Here is a 25,334-nt window from a genome sequence, read left to right as displayed (position 1 = left end):
TTAAAATCTACTGGATACATCTTGAACACCCTTATTTATCTCCATTAGCGTCCTTATATTTGATTCACAAAGGGAGCGCTAGTAGCGGGAAGATTTAGTGAGGTTGCTACAGTAGAACACTTTGTAAGCAACCAGCTGATAGGGAGCCCGTCTTCTTTATTTGATAGACAGGTAAAAAAACTTCCCATCAGATGTAAAAATGTACTACTATAAAAGGAAACGACGAGCGAAAATTAGATATTACCTGTATCATTTTATCACTTATGAATAAACCAATAAAAATAATAAGAGGGAAGGGATTAGTTCAGAGGATAGCATATATTGGATTCCAACGTGAAGATCCCGAGTTCAAATCCAGCTGCTGGCCCGTATATTTTTTTTTCTTAGGTAGTAAAAGTAGTAGTAAAGTATTGCCTTTTTTTTTAAGGCGGGGCTTTACGTCAAACTATCAATTAGGTGACAGTGCACGGAGGCGACTAGCAAACATACTTTACTGTAAATTTCTTGTATGAACAATTAAATAAAATCCAAGGCCTTAGACCGGGAATCGAACCCAGTACCACAATACATATGAGCTTTACAGGTCTCGCCTCTAACCGCTTGGCTACCGTGGCGCCTTAGGTAGCTTCGTACAATTCCCTGTCCGGACATATTGTCTGTAACGAGAGAACACTGTCCGGGAGCTAGCATAATACTGAAATAAGTTCCGAGCCCCAATGACCTTAGATGTTGATGTGCCATAAATTAATAAATAAATAAATAAATAGAAATAATATTAAATCCTTTTTATATTTGAATGATTCCCAAGTGACAGTTGAAACTAAAATGAAATCATGGCATAGTCTAAGCACTATAACATATTAGTAGTGTGCATCATTTGCGCAAGTCGGTAGTGTTTTTGAACACCTTAAAAAACTTTTAAGGTCTGACTAAAGATTCTAACATCTTCCGAAACTTTCTCTCATAATAGGTTATAATGAAGTAGAATTTAAACTTACTCTCACTTTTCCCTCTTTTAAACGTAATATCTCCCTTATTCTGGGTCTCGAGTTCCATCACCAGATCAAAAGTAATCACATCCTCCTTATATAGGACTAAGAGAAATTAAAAAAGGACTTAATGGCTCATCCTGTTATAGAAAAAATGTATATATAAAAAAGATTTTACAACGTTGAAAAATTATCCATAATAATTAATGTATCACTCAAAATTTTCATTAAATTTTTAACTTTTGCATTGTAGTTACAAAAAAAAGTTAAGATAAAAGGCTGTTTAAAATTTATCTTTAAAAAATTACTTACTTTGTTTTTAAAGAAGAATTTCTTTTTATATTTTATTCGTGGCATATAATTAAAAATAGACCGAATTTAAAATAAATTTACTGAAAACTTCAAATGACGTGGTAAATTTTAACAATTATAAACTTAATGTATTTATGTACAAATAATTAAAATAAATGCGAAATTATAAATAAATTTGTCTTAAATATGTGTGTATAAATTATGTATATATACGTATTGTTATATACATATACAATATATAATATATAAAAACACACTTATAACTTATAATTATGCTTGATATATTTACAAATAAATATATCCACATTAGCTATAAATATATTTTAGCTATAAATCTGATTATAGAATAATTTCTTATTTTTCATTATATGCATATATATATAATATATTTCCAATTCTAATAAAACATGTTCACTTAAAATATCAATTCACTTTATTTACTCGTAGTTTACAACCATGATAAAGATTGAATAAATTAATAGGCCTTGCTAATTAAAAGTCTTGAAGTAATTACTGCTAAGAAAAATTAAAACTATTGCAGTAAGTTCTCCTATTACGCTAATACGCTTCTGAAAAACCTGAAAAAGAAAAATTGTGGAAAAATCGCTCAATAAAAATAACCAAAAATAAATGAGCAATTTTTTTTTTTTTTAACTGAAAAGTAGTCAATATTCCATTTTCATGCCTTTGTTTAACTGCAATATTTAATAATATTTAAAAAGAAACGGAAGGATTTTGGACATAAGGATTTTAGAAACAGGTACAAATGATTAAAGAAGATCTTTCTGTTGAAGTTATCAGTTCGTAACGAATTCAAAATTGAAAACACATGTTTTCAAAGAAAATACATTGTTAAAAACAAATCTCAATGTTTCATACATTAGAAACCTTTTTCCAAAAGAAAAATAAGGTTGAAAGACTAAGAAGAAAGAAGTTACTAATGAAGTACGAAAGATACCTACAAATCAGCCATGCAGATGGCATTATGCTGGAGCAAGTACCGCAAAGCTCTAATTCGATTCCCAAGCTTAGCCTTGGATTTTATTTTATTGTAATGTAGGAACAATATACTTGAAATGATTCGTCGGCCTTATTTATGAGAAGAAGATTGTTTGGCAGTAATGACCAGGGAAATTATATTTTTAAAAACTAAGCAACAGCTCGTTTAAACCCTTCCACCACCTAGAAGTTCGTAACACTGAACTAAAGTCAAATGAATCCCATGGTAATGAAATCAATATTTCATTCACAACTAAGCTATCAGCGACACTTTTGTAAATTACTGAAATCAAACATCAATAGGTTGCAGAACATACCTTCTTTCTCTTCGTTTTTTTAAAAATGCTGCACTCCATTACATTGAAATATAGCCTCTACTAATTATGGTGGACATTTTAGAGAAGTGATCAATTGCCACAGAAATCTCTTCTTTTTGGTTACACTAGTAGCGAAAAGCCATTACTTTCATTATAAGCATTAGTTCCTAAAGTTTAAGGAGCATGTAATTGGATAACTTACTGCAATTGGAACGGAATTAATAAAATTATTATATTAATGAATATAGAGATCACACTGCTGTAGAACTATAAATAAATTAACATTACTAATATTTATTTCGTTAAATAATCTAAAATGAATATCTAATGAGATTTTCATCTCTATAAATTTCATTCAATAGTTACTTCAAAATATTAAGTATCCATTGTACTAAAATTTTTAAAAAAGAAGAAGCTGCAGGCACTATAAAAAGAAGATGACAGAATTTTTTTTTATCATGTTTAGCTAATCAAAATGAATGCCTCTTCAATTTTATTGTGGACGGAAGGTTTTAATTTTTTACTATATTTAGTTAAATGAAGGTTTAAAACATTTTAAACTTTGGTCTTTTATAATTTATTTAAACAGACTATTAAAATATTTTAGTTCTGCATCTCTTTAAACGGTCGGTTACGCAACTTAACTTAGAATTGAAATGAAAAAAATTCTTATTTCTCAACTTTTCTATGGTGTGTTATTTAGCGGTGCCAAATTATAGTTTAAATTTCTACTAATAAACAACAAGCAGTTTAAAGAGACTGTGTGATTAATTAACTTAGAAAAGGGGTCCACTATTAGCAGAACTTACAACACGGATTACTTTCAATGAATGATTAACAAACAACTACGCATCTAAAAAGCAACTTACAACAAACAATCAAGGAATACTCTTTCATATCTTCTAGAACAGCAGGATTTTGACATTTTATATTCAAAATCATTTGAGATTTTAAAGGAAATACATAGAAGTAGTGGATAAGAATCTTGATGCCCTTAGTATCCTAAAGATGCCAAAAACTTACTTTCCCAGACATTTTACTACTACGAATGCAATCTGATACATAATTGAGAGAGTGCAATTTTGTATTTCGACGCAATAGTTGAAATAAATTACAGCAGAAAATTTAAAAAAAAAAAAATCTGTAAGAAAGCAAAATTACTGAGTTCTGTAACAAATAATAGTGGAGAAATAAGATTTTTTCCAACCAATATTTTAAAACCATATAAAATTGAGTATTTTCACAGTAACATCAGGAAATTTGGTCACTTTAATATCTCTTATCACATCACGCGTGAGGCATTATAGTAATCGTGAAAATTGTTTATTCTGAAACTTGTTTTCGAAACCATTCTTTTGTCAGTTTTGAGAAAGAAAAAAATTGAAGTATTAACACAAAAAAAAAAAGGTTTGGCTCACTATTATGATTATAAAATGTTTCCAACTTTTAAAAAGAAAACGTTTCGGGATTAACTTACAAAAGTTACACGGGATTAACTTTTTCAAGTTTATGAACTTTACAATCAATAAAACTGATAGTAGGTCCTACTTTCATTTCTATCCTGAACCATATCTTTAGAAGCATTACTAATCAGTACCTGAGGACAAAGTGTTTATACTGTAACCTCCCTTACAAAAAAAAAATGCCATTGATGTGGGTTATTTAAATTCAAAACTGTAATCATAAGTCCGTCTTTAGTAGGTCTTGTGAATATTATAAATTTCATATTCTCTACCAAATTTTCCCGGACCAATAAAAAAAAATTATCATTCCGGTTTTATGAAGAAACGTAATTAAAATGATGCGAATTAATTTCTGCCATTATTCCAATCGTTGCAAAAATAATTTTAAATAATAACCAATCATTTTAGCTTGAAATTCTATTAGTGAAAATTTATTTATAAAGGGTTCGGAGTGGACACGTTTTTCTCGTCTTTCTATTTTACTAGAGCACTCACTGTATAGTCAACCAACATTTAGTACAAAGAATACGATGAGTACATTGAAGTAAGAGAAAGAACCCATTACGTTGAGAATATAATTGCTAGTAATTTTCACAATCAAAAGTACCTATTTCTTTTTACCTCAGACATTGAGATTTTCTTACGTACACATGCCTTGTTGAAAATTAAATTATAAAATCGCCAATTAAAAGTTACTTGTCTACATTATACACCAAACATGTTTTGTTTTCTAAAATAAAAATACGTTTAAATTTTGCCAACGAGAAATTTCATAAATAATTCAATCCCTAAGTGCTTAGGTTGCGTAGTCACCGATCGTTAATAATAATAATAATACAATGTATTAATTAATATTAATACAAATGTCCACATACAAAAGAGAGAAAAAAAAGCTATTAATTTTTATCATTTATATAACCTTATTACTATTCTTTTCTTTCTATTATGTAAGGAACCGTAACACTACCTCTACATGTTTGAGAAAAAGATGATTTGGGATTGTTCCAACACAATTTTTTTTTATAAACTAGGTTAAAAAGAATTTTCAATGTTGGATGCTGATGTTTGCGTCATTGATAGATATTTTATTGCTGCTTGCGATAGATTCCAGTTATTTAGGAGAAAATAGGTATGATATTTCAGTTTATCGGTAGTCATAACTATTATTTTTTGAAAGGCAGTAAAAAAAAAAAAAAAATGGCATTGTTAATAATGTTGATGAAAATAAGATACGTCACTTTGGAAGCTGCGCTTTATGCTGACGTGTGGAAACTGTTGTCTCCACTCCAGTACTTCCTCATCTTGTATTTGATCACAAAAACTTATATCAAAAAGGCGTAATTCCTTTAAAGTTGTAAGAAACCTGAAATAAACCCATTACGTTGAGAATATAATTGCTAATAATTTTCACAATTAAAATTACCTATTTCTTTTTACCTTAGACATACTTGAGGAGTGATACTTCTTATACCAAGTAGATCAACTTGTTGCAAACGGGGACAGTTATTGATGAAAGGGTACATATCTCGATCAGTAATTCCTCGCAGGGCAGCCATAAATAATTTACGCAAACCACGGCAACCATTAGCTAAAGCCACCATCGAGTCTCCAGGAATGGACACTCCAAGGCTGCAGTTAAAAACTAATTTAATATAGCTACATAAAAGTGAAAAATTAGGTGTTGAATATTTTGTTATCTGGTTATTTTTTTTGTACTGTCAATTAAAAAGTATAAAGTGAGAGCTTGAGTGAAAGAAATTTATGTATACCAAATTTTAAAAATCAAAATTCCACAAGAAAATTATATTTTATGATTCCTTAATAGGTAAATGTTTTTAAATATGTTAAATATGTTTTTATTTACGGAAGAAAAGGAAACTAGATTTGGGGGTTGGAGTTTAATAGGTACTTGCAACCACAAAACATATAAGTAATATATAACATTTAGTAATTAAGTAAAATCCATTTAGTATATTTTTGTACAGTTCTAAAAAATGAAAAGTGCAACTTTTGATTTAAAGCATACCTTTTTGGTTTTATGAAATTATTTTTTAAAACTATAAATAATTACTCACCACCATCCAAAATCAACTTCTTCAAGTTTGGAGCAGTTAGATAATGCTTTGACACCTACAGGAGTCAGGCTGTAGGTTTTCCAAAAATCTACTGATATGAGTTCCCTGTTATAAGTACCTAACGCTTGAGCAACTTCATCCATACTGGCGACATTTACGCAGGAACCTATTGAAAAAAAGGAGTAGAAAACAAAAAAACAGTTCAAGTGAAAAGGTCATAAGGTCTATTAGTCCTTTTATGGCATGAGTAAACAAACATCCAGCCTGTCGCATGAAATTAGCAAAATTTTAGACGAAAAAATAATAATGGCCAATTCGGACTCTGTCAGGTGGTACTTTTTACTATAGAACGAGACTAAATTAAAAAAAGTATAATAGAATGAAATTAGAATCAATTTTAAACTTCGAGATGTAGTCAAGATATGCAGAACTTACTTCTCAGAATAAAGCACAAATCAGAATTGCCAATCCCCTGTTTTTAGAGTTTAGTTATTCGATAATAAAATGAAGTTGTGATTTACTTACAAGTTCTCAAGCTTTTTGCTCCAAATTAACAATTTTATGAAGATTATATTCTATCATTGATTAAATTATCTTACACACAAATGCAAATGGTATAGTGTTATTTCATGGATTTTAATATATGTGCTTTCGGAGATATACATACTTCTACCAAAGGAAACTTTTAAAATTACAAGGTAAATTCCAAAAGAGACGCGTAATTCAACTGTAACACTTAAGTTACTTTTCGACTTAGTCTCCTTAGTACAATTATAGTTTCTAGCGCTTAACACACTTTTCACGATATTTTATAAAATCCCTTGTTTTGTTTTGAAGACGAAAAATAATAGGTGTGTAGAAAATTGTTTTTCTCGCTGAGAAAGTTTCAAGGCTTGAAATGACAAGAATTCGCTAGTAGCAAGGTCAGGTGAATGAGGAGGATGGCATTACCCGGAAATATAACAATTCGAGGTTAAGTTAGTTTTGATGGAAATGAAAGATCCACCATTTTGGTAGCTTTTATACAATTGAATAAAATACTGGCTTTACAGTATTAAACGTTCTCATATCTTTTGGCAGAGAATAGAACAACACATTCTTTTATTAGAAACATTGAGCACCGAATTTCCTCTACAAATCTCTGAATTTTATTTTGTGATAACTGCATAATGATCAGTATAAGTACATTTAAAGAAACTAACGAACCCTTACGAACGAAGTCGTTTTTTTTTTGCTACGTCAAGGTACCTACTAACGCGATAACATCATCGTACAGTTACAATAAAAACGCATATGTAACGTTTGGACTGCTCCTCATATAAATTTAACAAATGTAATAATATGAGACATTACTAGCAATATATGTTTTTAAATAATAGTGATTAAGCTATTTAAGTTATTCTCTAAGTACTGTCTAAATAAGTGAACAAACTTAGACAGCATCATCACTACCTCATACGCTTTTAGTAAGAAGGCTAAGTATAAGAAAGTTTAAAATTTAAATACATTTAAATATAATATATTTTCTATATTTAATATAGAAGTACTGTATAAATTACCTAAATTGATATGCTGTAACTTTGGTGAATTTTTGAGTATTTTTATTAAAGGTTCTGATTCTATGGCAGTACGATATAAATCGAGTCTTTGAAAAGTTGTAATATTAATTAAATTTTCAAAACCTTCTTTAGTTATCTTAAAACAATTCCTCAAAGAAAGTTCTGAAAGATTAGTTTCAATTAATAAAATATAAATAGAACTGTAAATTTAAAAAGTTTGAAGAATATAAATTACCTTTTAAATTGCGGCAAGATTCTGAAATTTGTTTGATACAATCATTATCAATATATTTACAACAATCTAGCTGTAAATGAGTGATTTGCTTTCCACAATTTTTAATAAAACTAAAAGAAAAAAAAGATAAAGAATAATTAGATTTTTTAAAAAATCATGTAATCTTAATCACGTTTAAAATCACTCACGCTATAAAATTGTTACTAGTTATTGCACTATAGTTTCCACACCAGGATAAATTTAATTTTTGCAGGTATTTACACCTGGGTGTTAGGTACTGTAGAGTGTTTGATTTAATGCAGTACCACAAAGGCTAAAAAAATTAGATTTTTGTTTTTTAAATTTTCATGGAAATAATGAAAGGAACTTAAAATTTTCATGAAATTATATAAATAAAAAAATAAATAAATTCTTAAACTTACATTACCTTAAGGTTTATGGCAGTGTATAACATAGTATCGGAAGCTAGCCGATTAAAATGTTTGTTTACTCGAACACAACGGCATAACGATGTAAGATCTAGGTAACTAAATATTCTGAGTACTGTTTCATCCTATTTTAAGATGTAAGCGCTTTAGAGTTTTGTTAGACATTGTGCAATATCAAAATATATAAGGTAAACAAGACTTACAGGTAAATCGTCAAAAGGACCACTTGTATGAGAAGAAGGGGATTCAATTTCCTGATTGATATCTTCGAGAAGAGCGTTATAATGTTGGGCTAATAGTGATAAGCTTGTTAAGGCAGAAGACATATCCATCTAAACAGAAGCAGAAATAAAGTGAAGACAGACTGAAATTGGATACCACATCGTAAGCATAATAGTCTTCCAAAACAGCGTTTAATTGGCTTATGATTTACAATATCTTTGCTAACATATTTAAGGGCAACTAAGTATCATAAAGTATTTTTAGAAATGAAATATTACCCTTTTTGAATATTTATCAGGTATATGTATTAACAAGAGTTCAAAATATGGAGGGAGGAGAAGCTAAAACTTGACATTAATTTGCACCTAAAAATTTCAATTTAACATCAAAAAAGCTATTTTATCAAAGCACTTCCAGAGCACTATGCAAAGAAAAAATTGAATTTAACTCACACTAAAAGAAAAGTGGAAAGATCCAAAAAGCCTAAATAGTGCTCTAAATAGTGTGTTTTTTTGCAGGATTAGGGATTAAGTTTCGTTTGGTGAAGTTTCCCGCAGGAACACCAAGTTCCATGAAAAAATTGTTGCCCACTTTTTGCTAAAGAGCTACAATATATTAATAATAAAAGCCAACATATGCAAATTGAAACGAATTTCTGCAAGGTGCAAGATTAATTCGTGCCAACTCTTTTAAAAGCTAAACTTTAAAGGAGGGATTTTATACATAAAATTCAACTAATTAAGCACTTGAGATAATAAAAATAATACATCGCTATTATTTTTAAATAATATCAGTTAAATGTCTGTAACTAATTAAACTTGTTTTTAAATTAGGAAGCTTGCCCAGCATATTGAGTAAGCTCGACATTCCATTCTTATAAAGAGACTTATTGTAGTTTTATTATTAAAGCTGATAAATCAAAACTATAACTATAAACTCACATCATTCGTTATTGTATTCAATTTTAAATCTTTGACTTGTGTAGAGATGTTGTTAAGATCGAGTGGCAAATTAGGAGTTCTTGAACCACTTAATTTTACAGCATCTAATTCTGTATAATAATCAAGTTGAGAATGATCAAATTCTAGTCGTATTAAACTGAAAAGCAAAAAATAATGATAATAATAATAATTTGTTTATTTTTTAGGTACACAAAAATAAACAGTGAACTAAAAATTAGAAAAAAGCATTATACTATTCAAATACCAGGTCATAAAATCAATTTTTTTAAGTTTCGGGGAAAATATCCTTGGACCATGTTCAACTATTTGTGGTTCTCCTTCCCAAAGTAATCTCCAATGGCCTTCATTATTTCCAGCCCATATACGTACAACTGAGCCAGGATTATAAGTTTCATAAATACATACGGCCTCTGGGTACACCTCCTGTTCGAAACTAATATCTGAAAAAGAAAAGTACAAATAAGAATAATGAATTTAACATAGTGTCTGTCTGAATTGTTGATAGACCTTCAACTAAGAGCGATAAATTATAGTAACAGCTGTTGTTTGTGAAGTAGAAAAACTCTCACTTCACCTTCGCTCTCTTGCTTCCCTCAGCAACCTACTGAGGAAGCATCTCTTAGGACAATTACTAGAAAACTTTCAGGAGAATTAGGAGAGATTTACTCAACCATAATTTTGCGAGTGATTAGCATGTGCATAGTAAACTGACAAATATTTCACAAAAAAAACATTCTAAAGCCGTTAACTTGAAATCTGTAAAAACCATTCTGTTGAATGGTTTTCTTAAAAGTATTATTATACGGGATGAAAAGTGGGAGACAAAATTTGAGGAAAAAACTGTTTCTTTACATGATGGGACTACAGAGCTTTATTTGAACTGTCTCTTAACAATCAGATGTCTATTTTACTTACCCCATTTCTATGACGTATCGAAAAGATTAATATTTTTAATAATTTTCAAATGTAATTTATTTAAACATTGTTAGTTCAACTCTGGTTGGTAATTAGCCTAGAAAATCCGCTAAGAATACAAGGATTGTCAACAGTAAACACACAATAACAATATACAATAATCGCTACAATATAGATTGAAGGCATGACATATGAATTTCATATGGTTGTATCTTTTTTCACATTGCCCACGATGTTTTTTGAAAACTTCCTCTTAATTTTATTAGGGCAAGCCTTTCATTCTTATTTAAAAATTTCGTTCGGAAAGCTTTATATTAGGCATTCCTGTAAATGTTATTTTCACTTTATTTATTTTGAAAACACCTATTTAAGCGTACCTATCAAATATTGAATAAGCTATACAATACAATGATATATTGTGATAAATTATCAAAGAACCATAAAGATCTTGTTTTTCTTTTACTTGAAAACGCTATAATCCTATTATCTAACCACTAAATTATTATTTTTCTCGCCAAATGTATTGTATGAAAAACCAGTATTTAATCACTATAAATCACTACAGATAAAGCACAAAACTCGATTACTTGACATTTTACACTATACTTATTAATCAATTACTATTTTGCTTGTATAGTTTCTCTTATAAAATATTTAACTCAATAGCAACATGTAACAAAATGGAAAACTCTATCTTTATATGAAATATAGACATGACTCTGTTACTATCATTGGCTGATTATTCGATGTTGATTCTTTTATGAGCAAGAAATTATAAATAAACACAAATTATCTTACCTATATAATCCTGACTTTGAATGGTTCCATTGTTTTGAGGCATAATACTTAGGGGACAAGAAGGTGCCTCATTCCACCATTTCCCATAAGTTCTCTGACAATATATTTTGGTTAATATACCAAATTACATGCATAGGTGGACATAATAAAAATTGAAATTAAACTTACCATTACGAATGTTTGAGGGAAATCACCATAATCTGGGAATTTACTGGGCTTCCCAGATATATTATACGCAGTGTAAGAAATACTTATATCACTGCCATACTGTGAACTAAAATCCAGGACATCTAGTACAAATTGCTCAAGAACTACATCATCTGAATCATAATTTTCTTCATAAGAATCAAATCCTCCGATCAGGGAACAATTAGAAACTAGTCCTTCACTACTCATAATTGAGAAAATTGCTCAATTAAAGTCTTACTTCACTATTAAAACATATTCGTAATATAATATCATTGCTTATCTAACAGTACATAGGTTGACTCATTGTTTGATGTATTTCTAGACAAGTTTTTTTTCAGGTTATAGTTATTTTTTGCCCTGACCAACATCAATATAACCTCACCAATGAGAAGTTAGACAAAGTTGTATTGTAATAAATTAAACAACAAAATTAATATCGATCCTCTAACCAAACCAAACGAAGTCTAATACCATCAATCGCATTCATTACCTACTTTGTAATGTTCCTATATGATTAAACAAATTTCATGAAATTCTTTTAAAAGTTTTTAAAGTTTTCAAATATTATGAGAAACTTTCTTCTTCAAACTATTTGTTTATAAGTGTAAAGCGCTGATATGCATTTTATAAAAAATATATATTATAAATTTGTAGTAAACTTATAAACTTCTGCCAGCCTCCAAATTATAATGAATAGCGGTAACAAAAAATAAAAATATATATTTCTTTTATGACAACACTGCGGCTTTATCAATGTTATTTTCAGAATGGGCCAGAGCACAGCTGCATACAGCAATCAATCGTCAGCTGTGACTCAGTTTACCCGGGTGTGTGGTAGTAGCCGCCATTATAAGGTTCGTTCAAGTTACTGAACTATTCTTTAACTGGTTATTGAAAATTTGATTGCTGTTGGTTATTTTTTGGTATATGGCTGAACCGGTATGTACTGAGAAGTTCTTAATGATCCCAAATATATTAAATTATTTAGATATTTTCGATTTTATTCATAAAAGAATTTCCATGCTTGAAGTTCTAGACATTTTTTTAATTGTACAGTTTTCTTAGAAACTCTGACCTTATCTATATTAAATGTAATTAATCGTTTATAGGACCATATTCAGGTTATCAAAAATGAAGAAGGTCTTCACGGTGTAGTTGGAATGGTGAGAGGACACTCAATTCATGGAAGGCTGCGTTCTGTTACTGGAGTGCTCCATCACAGGATGACGCCTTTAGATAGTTTACCTTTAGACGAAGCTGCAAAATTAGTAAGTGTTAATTTAATAATCATATACATTTCTGCAGTAAAGTTTGGATAAAACTTATTGAAGAAGAGAGAAGTGTTATTTCTTTCTTTCAATTTACCAAGTTTTCGAAAAGTGACACCCTTTATTTTTGAGTTATTCAAATTGCAATCCATATCAGCCTTTTATAAATTCCTTATTAGTGTTTCAGAATTAAAATTATGAAGAAAGTGCACCAGTTAACACTGGCAGACTTGGGCTTCATTACAAATCATTTTTGACTATAAAGGTGCGCTTCTAGTATTGATTTGAAATAAAAGAACTATGGAACAAGGTTCTAAATCACACTAATTGAAGAATGTTTAAAGAAATCGGCTTACGGTTATACTTAAAAAGGAACAGTGATTATGAAATATGATTACTAAAAATTGTGAAGACTTACTGTTTTCAGTCCAAAAAGGAAACAGACCAACACTTGAAAAAGGAACTCACCAATTTGGATTGGTACCGAAATAAAAAGATACGTTATATAAATGGTGATTAATTACGGGGAATTAAAGAATAAAACTGTAAACAAAAAAATTTATTAATAAAACATTTCGGACTTATATGATTGACGAGTAGTTAGGAATAAGTATAATTAATTTTATCTACAAGGAATGACAATATCCCTAATACTAATTCCAAGCAGACATTACGAGCTCCTCAGAAAGCCGTTCGGCCTAAAACACTCTCCAGCAATATTTTTGAGAATATTGAAACATAAGGAGAATAAAGAATACAAGTTTACCATTTACTTATAAAGAATAATACTACCAGCTTATAATTATAAATTATAATTAATATTCCTCGTTATAAACAAAATCAGGCTAAAAATTAAGATATGGTGAATACATTTACTCATATTTAGTAAAAATTAAAGCCTAGAAAAATATTTTTTTGATAGAGTAGTTTTCTAATTATAAATTCTTGAAGTAGCTTTTTTGAATTTCTTATACAGGCGGGCTTTACGGCCAAGTACCTAATCAAAAGTCGTGGACGGAGGCGGCTAGCAAACATATTCACTATTAAATTCTCATCTAATCAATTAAATAAAATCCAAGGCCTTGCTCGTAAATCGAATCCAAGTACCGCAATACTTCTTAGCTTTGTGGGCTTCACCTCTAACCTCTCCCCTATTATTTACCTAGTTGAATTCCGTTAAGAGCATTTAGAACTATTTTTAAACTGTCAAACAAATTTATTTAATCATTGATCCTTGTTTTTTATTCATTATTTTATGATGTAGCCTATCGGAAATGTGGTTTCAATCAAATCTAATCGAGTTTGTGGTTCTATTTTGATAAAATGAATATATATTGGTAACAGATTTTTTTTTTTTGTGGACGTACCTTCTGTACATGTAGGGATGATAGTTACATTAGTGAATCTGAGATAATTACTAACTTTTTAATTTTAACTGTTTCAAGTCCGTTAATTTGAAACATAAGAATGTGAAATAGAAAGTCCAAATATAGCTTACTCTGAAAAGTTAAATGTTTCAACACAGTTAATAGATTTGAAGGAAATATACAAAGTTGAAAAACTAATTAGATTTTTTCTTTAAAACATGCTGAAGTTAGTTTGCTTCCTTTGCGTATCTTCATTTAGGAGCAGAAATTCCTCCTTTATTTCTTTTTGCTCGTGAGCTGTTCCTCGTATACTTAGTAGTGAAGACCGGTCCATGGCAGATAGTAAATACCAACAAAAATGGCTACTTATTAGCATAATACATCCACAAAACATTCCATTCCAAAATTATAAATAGCCTTTTCTCTTAAGTATAATCTCGGTGAAGATCTGGCGCAAAATCAGATTACAATTATATTAAAAGAACGCCAGGACAGTTATTAACGATCTAAAATTATAATTTAGCTACATTTTGAAAATCAAGGTAAATAATTTTTTCGATGGGACTGTCGAAACATTTGGACCAGAAGTTGACAGTTATCTTTCTCATTCACTTCGTCTCAAATCCGCTGTACTGGACATCGAGGCAAATACTTGAAGCTTAATAAGAGCTGTTTTAATACCATCATTAACTATTTAAATTAACCAATGAACTAAGCTAAGATTAGAGCAATGTCTAATCGGTATACTTTCTGAAAAGCTACTTTGATCCGAAGAAAATTAGGGCCAGTTTGTTATGAAAGTGTATTCTTTCTAAACATATAATCTCTTAGCTGAACGGTGCAAATTTCTCTACGGGTTTAGTGAATTACTTCAATATAACATATGCTTTCATGCATTTCCCCATCATGGGATTCAACTATTTCTGATCAATGATTAAATAATTGTTTAAAAAGGCAGTTATATTTCCTATTTAAACAAATAGTAGCTTCCCTATAATAATATCTAAAAGTTGAAAACTACAGAGAAACTTCTCGAACACCCATGAACCTCGAGTAGTCTTTAATTAAGTCGAGAAAAATTTATCAATTTTAATGTAATTATCCGTAGTTGTTCTAATAAAGTACATTTATAAAGTAAAATAAATATTTAATTATTTTGATTTTTCCATCTTAGCACGCACGTTTATTAGAGGTAGATTTATCAGTTTTGTATTGAATTGAGAATAGTTCTTCACTAACGTTATCATCTCGCACTACTCATGCCGACTAAGTGAAGGAGGTCACATGGTGTGTATTAGTATTGCTCAAATTGTTGATGAATCGTAAAACATTTTGTAAAAATAATGAAATAAAAATTAATGAAACCTGGTTATTGAAATTGCTACATAATATTGAATACGTGAGTCTAATTATTTGAAAAATTAGTAAATAAGTATAATATTATAAAGAAAATTTATAACAATAAAAAATATGCAACAGCATCATTGTGTTGTTGATACTGTCCGGTTGGTAACTTTTAATAATTATTTTGAAATTTTTCCTATTTCTTTCAGGAATTGCAATCAATGCCTTCCAAAACTCCAGTTTCTGTCCTGCAAGAATTGTTAAGTAGGCGAGGAGTTACTCCTAAGTATGAATTGGTGCAAGTTGAAGGAGCCATTCATGAGCCAACTTTTAGGTACAGAGTTTCCGTTGGGGAAATATTGGGTAAGATTTTGTTTTGTATATATTATTTACTATTTAGTTCAGTCCATTATAAGTATATATATTTCAAGCCGAATTATTTATTGGGTTTCAGCAATGGGAACAGGTCGTTCTAAAAAGGAAGCAAAACATGCAGCCGCAAAAGCGATTCTTGAAAAACTAATAGGTGCTGAGGGAGACGGCATTCCACCTACCAAAAATGGAACACCAAATTCCACAGAAATGTAATACTTTAATGGTTTTATTTGTACTAGATTGTTAAATTTACGCATTGAATATAATTTTTAAAAAATCTCAATACTCTCTAACCGTATTTTACGATAAATAAAATTTTCTAGAATCTTATATTTTGTAGTTGACTTCAATATTCTTCACATACTCACTACAATAAATGGATATAGTTAAATGAAGCTTAAAAACACTAAATCTCGCAAAAATCGTGCCAATGATGAACGTAAGTAATTAAATTTATGCTGCAATATTTGTTCACAGAGGATCAAAGCCGTCATCTGTTCCTAGCGATGATTTAATGGTGGTCAATCCAATAGGTTTATTGCAAGAATTATGTATGTCAAGAAGATGGCCACCACCGGCTTATGAGACTGAATTTGAAGAAGGTCTCCCTCATGAAAGACAATTTACGATTTCTTGTGTTGTTTTTAAGCATAAAGAAACTGGTTTGTATAATGGTTATTTCTTTTTCTTTTTTTTTAAGCACTTACTATTTAATGCCTTCTATAGTCTGCATTTAAGTATTTAATCCATTGTTGTATATACGTTGCATGTATTTACTGATAAGGTACGATTCAACTTCTTGTCTTGATCTGACGGATTTAATTCGTAACTGCGCTGCATGAGAAAAAGATGTAAGGTATTGATTTCATCGTGAATCATCTACATTTTAAATCATCAACTGTGTGCCTTGAGCTGCAATTTTTATCTATTCAATGTTGAAAAATGATAAACTCAATTCCGTCGTTATTGGGCGTCAAAATTATACTTTTTTGTGTTAAGAAAATATCTATTGCGGTTCATATAATGGAGATAACAGGCGATATTCTATTTGTTTTTCGGGTTTATTATATTATGTTTTTATGTTTCGCACTTACATCGTTGTTGTACATCATTGTTGTGGAGTCAGTAGCGTAGAATCTATTCAAATTTAATTTATAAAAAATATGTAATATTGTTGAATCCAAGTACCCTGAGCATATTAAAGAAAGAGCGAAAAAAGGAAGATTTGGAAACTCTTGCGCCAAAAAATGAACTGTAAAAATTCGGTATCTATAAGAATTGCAATCATTTTTGTGAGTTAGGTACATTCCACTGGATGAGATATGCGTTTATTATTTTTCAAGGAATAATGGACGAGGATACATGCGATTACAGCCATTTTCTGAGGTACTGAAAAAGTTTAAATGAAAGTTTGTTGATTCTTATTCGACAAATCAAGATAAGATGTTTGCATCGTATCGTATTAGGGATTGATGTGCAAGGGTGATACCCATACCTATTTGTAGCAAATTGAATAAAACCTCTTCTTGCTTTTGAAATATCATCCTCCATTTTTTTGATTTGGTTGCAGGCACTGGTAAGTCGAAAAAGATAGCAAAAAGATTGGCTGCACACAATATGTGGCAGCGGTTGATTAATTTACCAGCTGAGAACAATACCCAGCATATAGATTGTTTGGATGAAGAAGATATGGTAATCTTAATTAAAAATAATTTAATATATATTAAATAGTTTTTTTAATGTTTGGGATTTACCGCAAAGAAGTTTTTATTTATACACATTTATTTTGTTTTTGCTTTTGATAAAAATAATGAAAAAGAGAGAAATTGCCGGATCGTGCTTGAACCTACTTATTATTATTAGATTATTTTTTGAATACCATATGGTTCAAATTCTTACAGTACTTTCAAAGTTCATTATTTTTTTTTAATGAATTCAATTCTTAATAACATTATAGCCTGCAAAATCGTATATTACTCTAAAACGTCACTTTTGATTGAATTCTTTAAAGATTTCTTCAAAATTGCCTTAAAGTGGGTAAATACAAAGTTAAGAGAAAATCGTTAGAACCATTAGCGAATAAGTCTCAAAGAAGTGATTTTTGTTTTGTGTAAAATGCTTTATTGAGAGATTTCATTCAAATTCAGAATTTAGCTAATCATTTCAATCATCACCAATACGATATGTGACAGTACTCAGCATTGGACTGAAATGACATTTTAAAAAGAAGTATAAATGTTTAATTGAACAAAATAATTCGGCCAAACTAACTTCTGTTCCTATAACCGTGGTTTAGTTATACTTTATTAACACTGGGAAAGGCGAGTGTGAGAGTGCATGCAATGGTGCCTAGGTATGACTGTATGTACGGTAAACCCAAGAACAATAATTAGCTATCTAATCACATAATGATCAGCAAAAACTTGGATTTGGTGGGAAGGTAGACAGATTCGATTTTCATTTTTTATTAGGGTGCTCTTAAAGATATATTACATCTTCCCTATGTGCCAGTGTTCATAGATTACAGGCTTCTATAAAGTAAACACTTGTGAATGTGTGAGCAAGTTTGTGTTAATTACCATTAAAACTACGTAATTGTTTAACTCAAGCATTTTGACACATCAACTACTTCTGCAGGCTCTATAAAGAAACTGTTATTCATGCCGCCTATATCGGTTTTCTATGTCTACGTGAAGTGATCGTAAAGTTCAAGATTCCTGAAAGTGTAGCTTTTCAAGTCTTGTTCTGGCTTATTTCTCACATTTGATCTTGATAATCTTTCTGATTCTTATTTTTATTAATTTATTTTTTAAAAATAATTTATTGCATGTATTTTGTTTTCATTTTTCACTATAGTATGGGCGACGATATGATGCTTGCAAAGTATCTGAATGGGGTGAATTACGATCGGCCAAGATTTCTGCTTTATCACCACAGCAGAACGTCAAAATATCACAGTTCCACAAGAACCTCAAATCTTCTACAGGACCTAAACTCAATGAATTACAGGTAAAGGAAATCTAATTTTTTATAACTTATCAATTGATTAGTTCTTTGAAGTGTAATGAGTAAGAAAAAAAAAAAAAAGATTTGAGGTTCTTTTGAGGTGATTAAATGTATTTTAAAAATTTGTCTTTTTTTTTTTTTTGAATGGAGAATTTTGTTTTTGAAAAAAAAGTTGTTTGTTTGCTTTGTGAGTTTTTGATTATTAGCTTACATAACGTTACTAAATAAAATCAAGATGTTAATTCTTAGCATAACTTGAAGCACGTTTATGCCAATTTATTGACTGCGCATATTAACAATTAAACAGTTAATTTCTCAGACAACTTCTGATCTCAAGGAATCTGAGGCACTATCTCCGGCACACTGCACTCCCACCGTTTTAAAATTTAAATTCTTGAAATCACTTGTGCAAAATATGTGTTCAGAGTATTGTCTCTTTCCTCCTTCTGCTTGCCAAAGATAGTTTGCAATAGAAGCAGTGAATAGTAGATGTAGAAATATGTAGATATGAATTAACTAAAAATTTACAAAATATGACTGGAGATATAGATACGAATTAATCAGCAGGTTTAATAAACTCTTCCATCTATATTTACAGCTTTTGCAGTCTTTAATGGATCAATGGAAGAAAAAATCCTAATGAGAAGATCAAACCTGAACAGACTTAAATATATTCATACTCTGCAATATTTCTTCTTCATAATAATTTTCAAATTCGTGGAATGCCAACACATTTCAACCAATTAAAATAATTGGACTTGTGCCCATTATATCCGATGTAACTTAGAGATTCCGCGACGTGCCCTTATCAACCAGATTGTATTTCGTTAATTACTTAAGTTATTATAAAAAATATCCCTAAAAGTTTTTATGTTTTGAAGTATTTCTTAATTATTTCTTTAATTTTTTATACCAAATTCTTTTTCTTTACATTTCATACATTCTCTAATTTTTAAAGTTTTTATTTAAGTTTTAAAAAGTACTTATTTGTATTTAATAATAGTTTTGATTCCTCATTAAATAAGACTTTCTAATGCAAGTGGTTAATATAATTTTGAATTGAATTAATCAATGGAATTTGATGTAAATATTTACATTAATTGTTACAAATGTGTAACATTATGTTGCCTTCCCAGTTTGGAGTTAATGCTTACGTTTTTTGAAATTATTTTAGATGTAAAGTCTTTTATATCTTTCTGTCGTATTGAAGGGAATGAAAAGCAACTTCCATTAATTTTGCTTGACTGTAGGCTCCTAGCTAATTTTTTTAATTATATTTCACTGTTTAATGTTTGATTTTTTAAGTTTATTAAGTTTATTTTGTAATTATATGAGAATAATTTTGTAAATGCATAGTTTGAAGAGGAAAGCTTTTTTGTTTTTTTTTTCTTTTTTTTCTTCTTGGGTGAAGGTGGTTAGGTCCCCATATGCATGAAATAAAAAGATAATTTTTTTTTTTTTTTTAAATCAATTTAGTTATGTAAATAGATACCCCAGTACATATTAGAATTCTTTTAAAAAATCAATGACAAGTGAAACAACTAGCAACGTCAGATCCCAAAATTCTTTTTTTTCAGGTACTTTGATCAGTTTAAATTTATTAATTTTAATTTTTAAGTTATTATTAATATGTTCAAATTTTTAATTTTTAGCCCAGCCTAATCTCCTTTCCTTTGTTTAATATCACGGGTGATGCGTGAAGGTGTTTGTGCAGCGTATGAAGATGACATGAAAACCAAAAAGCTGGGAAAAGAAAAAAACTGGATAACGCAAAACTTTTTGTCTTGCTTCGCAAGTTACTCTTGCATGAAAACTTTGGGAAATTCTTATCAAGACCTTGCTGAGTTTCATTTCTTTTATAATTTTTTTATTTTATTTTAGTAAAATCTTAATTTGCTTTTTTGCTTCTGGTAATAATTTCTGTCAAAAGAGTTTTAGAAATAGATTTATTTGTGATTTCTTCAGCGTTTTAACTAATTTATGTTATGTGCTTTGTTTGTTATTTGCTTGGTAAAAGTTTTAAGTACCTGAATACGGCAGAACTTATTTCCGGAAAGTATTTGTAACAGCTTAAGCGCATATTTGTTTCTGGTTAAGGATTGCATGCTAATTTGTAATAAACTGTTTCCTTTCAAATCACTTAGAAACAGAATTGTAAACACTGTTAACAGAACCCCTAAAACACTATTTTTTAATGTTTATACGCATCAACAGCTGAGGTCATTAGCGCCCGGAGCTTTTTCCAGTGCACTGCCGGCCTCCGGACAGTGTTCTCTCGTTACAGACAACACTGTCCATCACCGGACAGTGAGCTGTAAGAAGCTCCTAGGAAGAGAAAATCTAAGGGTCAGCTGCTGGATTCGAACCCGGGACCTCCGCGTGGGAGTCCAGTATGCTAACCTCATAGCTAATCCCTTCCCCCTAAAACACTATTATTTTATTTTTTGTATTTAAGGTGTGTCGACATCTGAGGTTGCTACCCGGGGCTTTTTACAGTGCACTGCCGGCCTCTGAACAGTGTTCTCTTGTTGAAAACAACACTGTCCATCACCGGACAGTGAACTGTAAGAAAATCTAAAAGGCTAGCAGAAACACTGTTATTATTTATTTTGCGATTTTCATACGAACCAAGAGAATTTAATTTTACCCAAAAATCTAAAAAAATTTTAGATAAATATTTCAATAAAAGGGTTAAGGGATTAATTCGAATGAAAAGAAAATAATATATTTAGTACTTACTTTACTTTTGCGTTTGAAACCAAGTTTAAGTTGATTACGTGATCGAAAGGTATGTTTATTGCATGTAGAGAAGATTATGTAATGTTTCAATATTATAAGAAAACGAAATTTGAAGAACTTGGATGTTGGGTGAAGCAATAACTGTATATTTTTAAAAACAATGATTTTATGTAAATTAACATGAACTCCTCAATTAAGTTTTTTGTCTATGACATAAAATAAAAATAATTACAATATTAGATGATTTAAATGTAGAGTTATTTCTGAGTCGCTAAAAGAATAAATAACTTGAAAGAGTAACTATTTTCTCTAAAAAAAAAGAAACGAGTTAATAAAAATTAACAACAATAAGACCCGTTATTACGAGTATCTAAAATTAATCTACTTTCTGCGAATTAATAAAAATTCTTATTCTACAACAAATTTAAAAAATGCTTGTTCTACAAAAAATATAATATTCATTTACTAATTAATTTATGCTTTATGTTTTGTAGACCAAATCTTTGATAGAGGATATAAATTTTGTCCAAATGCTTCAAGAAATTGCTTGTGAACAACAGTTCGAAGTCACCTACATAGACATTGAGGAGAAATCTCTTACTGGTAAAATTATTAATATTTTCCTTTCGTTATTTAAATTATAAAAATTTACCAATAAAATGCTATTGTAGAAGGAAGTAATTCGTTTGGGCCAATGTTGGCACTTTCAGCTAAATATTATGATCAATTTAGAAGTTATGGAGAATCCGATATGAAGGTTCTACCTAATTTAATATAAGTAAGAATATATATTATTAGGGTGCTTTATTATTACTTTTCCTATTATTGGGGTGCCTAAATGGCACCTGTTTATGCCAGTTGTTACAGGGAAACTTCAGGTCCGTCTTATTCTGTCTAGTCTAATTTGTCTCTATGAATCAATTTTCGAAATAAATACTTCTCTAAAGGTACATTTTAGGAGACTTTGATGAATTTATACATATTGCAATATTAAAGGTGCCTAGCCTATTAACCGTGATTTCTGGTATATGTGTAAGTTAATAAATAATAAGGTCCTTACAGTGGCAAAATATATACACATATGTTCTTAGCTCACTCGATTTTCTATTTCTGTTCTCAATGTCCTAACGTGAAGTTTAACTGAACGTTATTAGGTTCTAATACTGGTTTCCCGTATCTGATGTATCAAATGTTCTTATGAGGGGAGCATGGCATTTCAGCTTTTCAAACAACTCTCTTAACATCATTTTCATATAACGTGAAGAAAAAAAAAGCTATCAGAATAGATGGTGATGAACAATAAAAAAGACATTGAAGAAAGCTTTAACTATTATGTAATACATAACTAGTTTTAATTATCGAATAAATAATTGCTGCCAATATTCTTTGATTATATCAATATTCAATATTAAAAAAGTTTGAGGAAAAATTATAAAAACGCATGTTTTTAAAGACTGCACAGACAAAGCTAAAAAGAAGTTTTATGACTTACCAGAGCTTCAGATGAGATGCTTATTTTATCTGTGTCTTTGGTAATTTGAATTTCACCTTCTTTTGAATAAATAATGGTATTAGGGTGGTGGATCATTGAATATTTCTAATATTGTCACAATGTGCTGGGTAAAACAATATGTCCTCCCATCCACCCCAAACTGTGTATCCCTAGAATCTACTAATCGTTAAAAAAATTTAAACATTTTGATATAATGTCATTTTATAAAAGCGGGAAAAGGAAGTCGTTGAATATTTTATTTTAATTAATTTTTTTACAAAAAATTTTTTATTTGTAGGTAAATTTCAATGTTTGGTTCAGTTGTCAACAATGCCAGTGGCAGTATGCATGGGTGCAGGAACGACATCAAAAGATGCACAAAATGAAGCTGCCCTGAATGCTTTACAATACCTAAAAATAATGACTAAGAAATGAAGTGCTAGAAAATAGAAGCAGTAAAGAGATCTGTTATTTTCACTTTCAATCATTTATGATTGACAGAAAATTATTTAAAAAAAGAAAACACAAAATTGCTGTTGGTTATAATCCGGCAGCTTAATAAGCCAACTTAGCTTTTGATACTGGTTGGTTTGTGTAATTATTTTAATTTTTTTGTTTTAATATTACGCCGCCCTCTCTAAACTTTATTTAGAACCTTTATTTATTTAACAATTTGTAAACCAATACAAAAATAAATATAAAGGTTTTTAATAGTGATTTAAAAAAGGGCACTTTTTAATGCAGTCGGGCCGATTTGTTCAGAAATTTCTCTTTACTTTTTTCTATTTAACAAAACAAATATTTTTTAGGCAAAAAAAAAGAGCTTAAAATTAAGTGCTTTTTTTTGGTTTCTTAGGACCCTTTCTGATAAAGAGACATTTAGCAGAGGTTTTTCATTGCTACGGTTAATGTTATAATTGTAAACATTTCCGCTAAATTTTTTTTTTTTTTTTTTTGTAATAGTCTGATCAGGTCTCATTTTATGGGAAAAACTCATTTTTATCCCTTGAAAAAAATACATGGGAACAACCATAATAGTGCGTTATTTTTTGGATTTTTTTTTATAATTTTAAATTATTAAAAGAATAAACTTTTACTTTTAAAATTTTTCAGATAATAAGTTGTTTTTTTGAAAGTTTTGATGTTTTAAATGTTCACATTATCAGTGTAATGTTATACAGTTATTCAGTCAGGCATCCGATAGCCTCTTGCTATATTTTACAGAAAATTTTAATTACAAGCCGAGGTCTGATCCATTTTTTTAAAAAAAACATACGATTACTTAAGCTTTTTCAAAATTTTGCTGCTGTTCTTATTGTCCACAATCAAAATTGATTCAAAATCTATTTTTCTCTAAAGATAAGAATTGCATTATTCCAAAGAACTGCTAAGTGATCTACTTTGAATGATTCCTCTGAACCTATCTAGGCCGTACAATTTATTCTGTTTTCTTTCAAATTTTTTAATCATAATAAATTGTAATGCTTTAAAAAATATTTCCAAAATCAAATTGTGAGGAAGGTTTTTCTGGACATATTGGCCCATTAAAAAAAAGGAGTGAAAGGTATAGCATAAAAACAATTTACAAGCTATACTTTGCATAGAATTAGTGGAATTTTCCATAGAATAAATGTGAGGGACTTGAAAATTCAGACGTAAATCAGTCAAGAGAGAGAGGAACAATTTATTTAAAACGGTTATATTTATGTAATTTTCTTTTTTAAAATGTCCCTATTTGGAAAAACTGAAAGCTTATTGCATATTAAAAAAAAAAGAAGGAAAATATGCATTATTTTAATGCAAAGTATAGAGGTTGTACACTTATTGAGTTATTGATAATATTTATTTACCTAATTATTGAATATTCACAGACATTTTAGCGTCTGTATGGCAGTATTTGTGTAGTAGATTCTAGCTTAATAACTAATATTGGTGTAGAAGAAAATAATAGTTTCTGATCTGTAAAAGAAATGGTTCTCAACTCACAAAGTTTTTTCCTTTAGGTAAATATACTTGTTTTTATTTATGTAATTTTTTTAATTAATTTTACACAACAAAACTGTAAAATTGTCTTAGTTCCTCATTTTATTGTATTAGTTTTAAGCGTTAAGATAAATAACTTCAGATGTACGAAGTAGCTCTACTCAATAAAGCACATTTTTTTGAATGTTTAATTAACGCGTGAGAAAAAAAATTATAACATAAATTAGGGTTGTCAAATGCAATGTTACCGCTTACAAATACAATGCATTTTTGTTACCAGAACTTAATTTTTAATTT

General features: G+C 29.5%; 2 protein-coding genes across 15 annotated transcripts; one reads left to right on the top strand and one right to left on the bottom strand.

The window, feature by feature from the left end:
- Positions 1-670: 670 nt before the first annotated feature.
- Fbxl4 (F box and leucine-rich-repeat gene 4) lies at positions 671-12,051 on the bottom strand. 7 transcript variants are annotated; one of them, XR_012454041.1, is made up of 14 exons: positions 11,443-12,051; positions 11,275-11,368; positions 9,806-10,001; positions 9,541-9,697; positions 8,581-8,709; positions 8,377-8,502; positions 8,138-8,262; positions 7,950-8,059; positions 7,715-7,876; positions 6,156-6,321; positions 5,518-5,709; positions 5,319-5,443; positions 2,618-2,818; positions 671-1,879 (listed from the first exon to the last, which is right to left on the bottom strand). XR_012454041.1 is itself a non-coding variant. In XM_074114048.1 (13 exons), exons 1-13 carry the CDS (start codon positions 11,668-11,670, stop codon positions 1,860-1,862), a joined length of 1,830 nt encoding a protein of 609 aa, XP_073970149.1. In that variant the 5' UTR covers positions 11,671-12,051; the 3' UTR covers positions 671-1,859. The 7 variants fall into 7 exon arrangements, 3 of the variants coding, with proteins under 3 accessions (XP_073970149.1, XP_073970150.1, XP_073970148.1); XR_012454040.1 differs by having other exon boundaries at positions 2,618-2,784; XR_012454043.1 differs by having other exon boundaries at positions 2,618-2,742; positions 11,443-12,050.
- Positions 12,052-12,243: 192 nt separating this feature from the next.
- LOC141446975 (protein Loquacious-like) lies at positions 12,244-25,319 on the top strand. Of its 8 annotated transcripts, none has more exons than XM_074114051.1 (9): positions 12,244-12,402; positions 12,573-12,731; positions 15,652-15,805; positions 15,897-16,026; positions 16,295-16,479; positions 17,388-17,509; positions 18,674-18,826; positions 22,057-22,165; positions 23,353-25,319. In XM_074114051.1, the coding sequence occupies exons 1-9, from the start codon at positions 12,391-12,393 to the stop codon at positions 23,487-23,489; spliced, it is 1,161 nt and encodes a 386-aa protein (XP_073970152.1). In that variant the 5' UTR covers positions 12,244-12,390; the 3' UTR covers positions 23,490-25,319. The 8 variants fall into 8 exon arrangements, with proteins under 8 accessions (XP_073970152.1, XP_073970151.1, XP_073970155.1 ...); XM_074114050.1 differs by having other exon boundaries at positions 16,295-16,491; XM_074114052.1 differs by having other exon boundaries at positions 12,251-12,402; positions 12,585-12,731; positions 16,295-16,491.
- The last annotated feature ends 15 nt before the right edge of the window (positions 25,320-25,334 follow it).

This window comes from Rhodnius prolixus, unplaced genomic scaffold (assembly GCF_049639745.1).
Source record: "Rhodnius prolixus isolate KJV_2025 unplaced genomic scaffold, Rpr scaffold_7, whole genome shotgun sequence".
NCBI classification, from domain to species: Eukaryota; Metazoa; Arthropoda; class Insecta; order Hemiptera; family Reduviidae; genus Rhodnius; species Rhodnius prolixus.
This window is presented reverse-complemented; position numbering and strand designations above follow the sequence as displayed.

Excerpts from the sequence above, each read along its gene's own strand:
- Fbxl4 (XM_074114047.1), bottom strand. The coding sequence starts at position 11,670 with ATGAGTAGTGAAGGACTAGTTTCTAATTGTTCCCTGATCGGAGGATTT. Across the intron at positions 8,503-8,580 it reads GTCCTTTTGACGATTTACCT|GATGAAACAGTACTCAGAAT; the intron begins GTAAGTCTTGTT and ends ATCTTAAAATAG. Across the intron at positions 8,060-8,137 it reads ACTAGTAACAATTTTATAGC|TTTTATTAAAAATTGTGGAA; the intron begins GTGAGTGATTTT and ends TTTTTCTTTTAG.
- LOC141446975 (XM_074114050.1), top strand. Across the intron at positions 15,806-15,896 it reads TTCCGTTGGGGAAATATTGG|CAATGGGAACAGGTCGTTCT; the intron begins GTAAGATTTTGT and ends ATTGGGTTTCAG. Across the intron at positions 18,827-22,056 it reads CTAAACTCAATGAATTACAG|ACCAAATCTTTGATAGAGGA; the intron begins GTAAAGGAAATC and ends TATGTTTTGTAG.